The sequence below is a fragment of the Cariama cristata genome, unplaced genomic scaffold (genome assembly GCF_000690535.1).
Source record: "Cariama cristata isolate BGI_N322 unplaced genomic scaffold, ASM69053v1 scaffold21251, whole genome shotgun sequence".
Taxonomy (NCBI): domain Eukaryota; kingdom Metazoa; phylum Chordata; class Aves; order Cariamiformes; family Cariamidae; genus Cariama; species Cariama cristata.
In genome coordinates, this window is record NW_009601272.1 from 403 (window position 1) to 6,859 (window position 6,457).

Genomic DNA, 6,457 nt, shown 5'->3' on the forward strand with positions numbered 1-6,457 from the left:
GATTCAAAGCTAGCTTGCACTTCGGCTACCCCAGTAAAACTTATCTCCACACATCACCCCTCACTTTCTGCAGCAAAGCAGAAAGATGTACAACACACATGTGAACACTCACCTTCTGCTTTGTCATGTCCAGGAGACCTACTGAGTACCGGTCACAGTTCAGATATGCTCTCACCGTGTAAAAAGCCTTGTGGAACTGCCTCTCAATGTCTGTCAGCTCCTCGAAAACCTTATTAGCCGACCACAACAGCACCTACAGGATAAAATCCAAGTGTAAGCATAGCCTCTCCTTGAGAGCTGGGCTTCCCAAATGTGTTTGGACTAACAAGGAAACAATCCGGTTTTTATACTACAGTTCCTGGAAAGTGCAACAGCAACCTATACTGCAAAATGTAAAAGCATTGCTTATTCACACTGGAAATTATAGTGAAAGATGCATTCTGAGGAAGAGTCAGGTCATCATGGAATGCTATGTACAGGTCCAGTCTCACAAATACAGCACAAAAAAGTAGTAGTGCCAGATAAAGAGATGGCCCCACTTACATTTTATACCCAGAAGTTAAATCTTGCATCCAAAACCAGTTAACACCAAAAGTGTTGCAAATTCCAGAGGCTGGAGTTGGAAATATCTGAATTAACATTTTCCTCAAAGCCTTTGCATAGCTGCTTTGTGTGTGTGCATCAGCCTATGGTCCTTTTCCCCATCCTGTGCCCCACAGATGATGCACCCTTAAGAAAGCTGTTGCTGTTAGGCTTTTTAATTTGTAAAAATGGAGGTTAGGCAGCAAATTAGGCAAGGACTTCTGGTGGCACAAGGGGGTCTTTGTGGGCCTAACGGAGAGCTTAATTTTCTCCAAAATGGTAAGGAAGCCACTTATGCAATTGCCTAGCTTAGCTGGTGTGTGTGTGTGTCTGTATGTCGGTGTGTGTACTTTGCTTTCCAAGCCCAGGAGGCATAAGGAGCAGTGCTTCAGAAGCACTGAGAGCTGCTTCCTGAAGATGACTGGACCTGTGCTTTGAACAAGAAGTACGTGTTGCATGGCCACAATCAGGAAAAGTGTATCTCACCTCTTCACTGAGCACTAGTAGATATTTTTGACAATCTGAGCTGCATTGGTCTCTGTTTCTGATCTGTAAATTGGGACAACTCTGCCACTCCTACAAAGTCTAAGGTATTCAATGTCACTGGCCTCTGAGCATCCCTCAGATAGGTTACTGGTGTTGTCATACAAACTATTAGAAAACAAACAATGGTTTATTTTTGACATTTTACAGCATGCAAGAAGTAATTCTGAAAGCCACATGCCCAGTGAGCGGAACTGAAAGAAACACCTGAAGAACGGCCAATTCATGGAATCATGCAAAGAAGTTGGGCAAAATGTGTTATATGGTCTTCTAATCAGACTCTTACACAGTTTCTGAGCACAAGCAGACTGAACTGTTTTTGCACAAGCCATTTTACCTACAGTATCCCCCAGTCTTTGCAGCTGGGATTTGCAATGTTAAAATCCTAGACCACCTTTGAGAATGTCATTTGCTCCCTCTGTACTTCGGTACTTAACTCTCGCACAGACCTTTAGATCCAGTCAGCCAAAGGTCTGCCAAGTGAACTATTGGTAGAACTAGCAGTGTGTCTTGCATCTCGTTCTTGGTTTCCTCCCTTTCTGTGGGACTTGGTCATGCAGCAGTGATACACGAACACAGGACTCCTGGGTTCAGCCCCAGACCAGTGCACCCTGTGAAAGACAGTAGGTCTTCCACCTCTCGGGTCTCCGCTTTGTCTTCTCGCCCCTTCCTGACCTTCCTCAGTCCTATTGGTAAGCCTTCAACAGCAATAAACCTTTGCTAGTTCTACTTTAATTGAATTACTCAGTATTGCTAGATGGCTGTATCACCTGACCATCATTCATGTTTTTGATTACCGAAAAAATTAGATGAAGCACATGAGATAATGAATTAGTAAGTATAAGCGCTACCTCAAAGCTTCTAAAACAAACTTTCATTCTGCATCCATTTTGCTGAAATAGGCATTCATCCCCCACGGGAACCCCCACTGGAGACAAGAGCATGGCTACCATGAAGCATAGACACGATTGCATGTCCTCTTCAATGACAACCAGTTGTCTGCTGCAGAAAGTGAGTGCGTGGATTCACAGCCATCCCAATAAATTCGAGAGTCCTTTCATAACCCAAGTCATGGAAAAGAATGGTGGCTGAATTGCTTCAATTCAGAATACCCTAAACCCCTCATCTATGTTCATTTCTACTGAGGGAAGCCAATACAACAAGCATATAAGAATAATTTTACTGGCACTAAGAAGAAATTCTACAGCACTTTTTAATACACAAATAAGGAAAAAATGCCACATTCTTAATTGTTTGGGGAAACCTCTTGGTGCTGCTGGCTGAAGCAGTTAAATGTCCCAAGAGTGTTTCATAGCCTCAGTTTAACAAAACATCTAGAGCTCCGTCCTGCTGAAGCCACTGCATCAGCTCCTGCAGTTTTGCCAACAGCAGCAGGAAGAGAGACTAACGAAGGGCTCTGGGGAAGGAGCAGTATCCAAAAACAGATGAGGGCACCTTTTTCTTTCTGCTCTTCAGGCAGAAACATCTGAAGCAGGTCAGCTACACCTTTGAAATCAGAAGAATGCACTCATTTGATTTTAAGATACAACCCAATCTGCATTTTCACTCTTACCTGCCCTCTTCGAGTCTCACAATTGTGAAGATAACTCAAGTGATAAATTTTCAAGTTCAAGGAGGCAAAATTCAGGTACTTCAGGAAAAGCTGAAAAGGCAAACAATGAGATTCAGTTGAATGCAGTAGCAGCCTTGTGTATACTGGATTTCATAACACCCCTTTAGCAACGTCACGGTAATTCCCCTGGATAAATGCTTTGCTTTGCACTGGTGTGAGATGAGGCTTATCCCAGTGTAACTTCCCGGAAAGATTTCTGAGGTAAGCATCCTCATAATAAGACTCTTCTGTTAGAGGGTGAGTCCCCTGTAGGTAAATTCACACCAGTGGAGCTTCACTAAAGCAGACATCCCTAGTGTAGAAGAGTCTGTGTTACATGGCAAAAGTGACAACTGCTTGATAGAAACTGAGCTACTGACCACTTACTGTTTCATCAGAGCTGGTGAAGTATGGGCCGTTCAGCTTATTAATAGCCAAAATAACAGCAACTAAATCTTTGCCATTCAAGATGGGTGTCGCAAGGATGCTTTTCGTAGTATAGTCGGTGAGCTCATCAACAAATGGACTGAACTGGGCACACTGTTCAATAGAGAATTTACAAATTAAGCATTTTCCATAATGTCTGTAGTCTTAAAACCAAGTTAAAGCACAGCCTCTTGAAGTAAGCTGCTCTAAGAAAGTTTTGCTTAAAAAATTACTGAGGAAGAGAAATGAATGAGCTTAAAATGGACAATGTACAGGTGATAAAGCTAGTATCAAGAGAACTGGCTGTGCCTTCTGACTGCAACACGTGCACTTTTTCACTTTTTGCAAAGATCTTGCAAATCATAAGCTTTAACACATCAAACTTGGTCAGAACAAGGCAGCTTTCCACTTGCTATTCTCAGATCACTGACATCCTTCATAGTACCTCCTCCGTCCTTACCTCCAACTTCTCGTTAACACTGCGAAGTGGGTACAGCCAGTTACTGTGCAGCATCGCATAGCCACAGTTTATAAACCAGTGCTGTCTGGTACAGTAACTGGGAAGTTCACTCACTCTCATTTTCCCTCTGCTTTTGGCTGAGCCCTGAAGCTGCTATTAGCTTGCAGCCTCCATGAAGCCATCTACCCCTTGTTTCTCTTGAAAATGTTCTCCAAGGCTTTCCCTCCCATCTTGCTGGGCTCTTGTGCATGGGATGGTAGATGATAGGGAACAATATCCCAGCGGAGGGTGCTGCTGACACCAGCAGTGTGTGATTCCTGGCACTCTCCCCCTGCCCCTGAGAGCAACATACCTTCCTCAGCCCCAGAGGCGTTTTGGCAGCAGTTGCAATGTGCAGATAGCACTGCTATGGACTGGGCTGCCCAGCGAGTCGCTCATGAGGGAATCACCGTTCAAAACCACTGGGAGAGTGCTAGGTAATGCTGTAGGGGCAACACAAAGGGAACTTGTCCCTTTGTTCCTTATGTGAACATCACTGTTCCCTCCATCCCAAAAGAAAACAACGCAGAGAAAGGGTAGTGCGGGGAAGGCAGATGACCCATCACCACACCTGAACAAGGCTTTATTGACACCATCATCACCTGCCAGTAGGGAGTGCAGGGATGGTCTTGCTGAACCAAGAGCTTCTCCCTGCTCAGGTGAATAAGTAGTCAACTACAAGTCCTTCTAGTTGGGTTAGGAAAAGCCCCACAGCTCTGATCATATTCAGTTGGCTGCACCAGAGAGAATAATCACTCTCTAATGTAACTTCTCCCCATATCTCCTCCACTGTCGGACCTTCCTGCCAATTGGGGTAGACCAAGCATTTAGTCTTTGGGTTTCCTTCAGAGGAATTGCCTGAAAGCAATGCCTGAAAGCACTAGAGTGGGAGTGCAGCACTTGGTTCACAGCACTGAATTATTTCTATATTCTTGGAGAAATGTATGAAGCCAGGGAGCTTTAAAAAGTTTAAGTCACATTCTGATGCTTCCCCCCCCACCACCACCAAAAATGGTTGCAAAACCAATATCAATGTCTTGGTGAAGGACAAGGAAGTTTTTGATGAAGTGTTTGGATATGCTCGTATTGAGCAACAAATGGATGGATAAACAGATGGTCTCTTTGTAACTAACAAACAATAGATGGAGTAATCCCAAATGCCATATTTGGGTCACATGGATTTTAGTTTTATATCTATGATTAGAACAAGCGGATTGTTATTGCTGCCATTCAGGTTTACATGATTCAACCCAGGAGTATGGGGGGTAAATATTGTCATGAAGGCATAAAAATAAAGCATTAAAATTGCTTGGATCCTTCCTGGTATTACAGTGTGCAGTGTTTACTGAAAGAATTTTTTTGGTCAAAGTTTGTCTCTTGCTGCTTCTGATGAAGATCATCTGTACACACGTTGTAGTTAACCCACCTGCTCTGAGGTCTGCTCCCTCTTGTTTATAAAAATGTCTCTAAACGTCCTTGGCCCAAGCTTCATCAGACAGCAAACATTTTAAAATGTAGTGGAAAACCCTTTCTGGACTCACTGTAAAGGATTTCTCTCTCTTCGCCAATTACTCATGGAATATAAATGTGTGTAGAAAATTCCAAGTGCGTTCAGTGCAGATCTGACTGTACCTCACTCTCTCTTTTCTGCTGGATTAGATGTGATTTATTTTTTAGTTCGACAGGCAAGGTGTGACAGTGCACTTGTTTGCGGGCATTAACACCTAGTGTAATTAATGTGCTTAGCTTCACTTCACTCCACAAACAAAATTGGAAGCAACTTACAGACTTGCTACTAGTACTTTAGTTTCCACGACCCAGCTACTACACTGCAAGAGGTTTGACCAAGCACTGAAATGCCCTGCTACCTCTTGATCCCTTTGTACTAGTAAGCATGTGAGCCTTTCTTCTACCGAGTGAATGAATAAACGACAAACGTACCTCACTGACATCCTTGATGTTCATGGTTTTCTTGGTTTGCGCAACGTAGCCCACAATGCCTATGTCCAACGGATAGACGATCTCACAGTCTGGGGATACCAGGCATTCCTCTAGGGTGCTTCCCTCTTGGATGTTGAAAAGTCTTGTTGCCAGTTCAGGAGTGCCATTTCTCTGCCTGTACATGAAAAGACTACAGCGGTCAGCGTGAATAAGGGACCTGATTCTTCTCAAGGTCTTGAAAACAACTTTCTCCATGTTGATGCTTTCTTGCATGTCTTGGATCAACTCAAAAAGTATTTCACTCTCATTGCTATCCCAGGACTCTGTTCTTAGTTTCTTCTCAAAGTATTGCTTGGCAAAAGCAGGGTTGCCATCAAGAAACTTCTCCACATCGTCTTCACTAATGCTCATTGTGATCACCCTGGATGTTGTGGCAGGCAGTAGTCCAAAGATGTAGTCTATGCAAACAGCACTCTAATTTCTGATGTAGTTCCTAAATTTTTGTAACAGAAGATGTTGCTTCTAGAATGACCAAGGATGAGGTAACACTGCAAAGAGAGCTTGTCATCAGGAAGAGGTATTCCTTTATAGTGCCGAAGGTGAGTCTGTGGGAGGACAGATCTTCTCAACCAAACAGATTAGATGACCTCTACAAGAGCTTTGGGTGAACTTTCTTCTTCTTAATCTAAATGCAAACAAAAACTGAGTATTCACAACAACTGAAAACACTCTTTTTACTCTTGATAAGAACACTTACTGAAACAATTATATTGAGGCAGCAGCAACAGGGAAGAACTGCATCTCCTAACATTGAAATAAGCTCTTTAAAGTCTAATTAAATATATACTGCTTGG

General features: G+C 43.2%; 1 protein-coding gene across 1 annotated transcript; it reads right to left on the reverse strand.

Annotated features, from left to right (window-relative positions):
* Positions 1 to 112: 112 nt before the first annotated feature.
* Positions 113 to 6,171, reverse strand: LOC104169476 (rod cGMP-specific 3',5'-cyclic phosphodiesterase subunit beta-like; the record flags this gene model as incomplete). Its single annotated transcript, XM_009710401.1, has 4 exons — positions 5,604 to 6,171; positions 3,125 to 3,277; positions 2,699 to 2,788; positions 113 to 253 (listed from the first exon to the last, which is right to left on the reverse strand). Coding segments are annotated over exons 1-4 (795 nt in total), but the record flags the coding sequence as incomplete, so codon positions are not given.
* Positions 6,172 to 6,457: the final 286 nt, after the last annotated feature.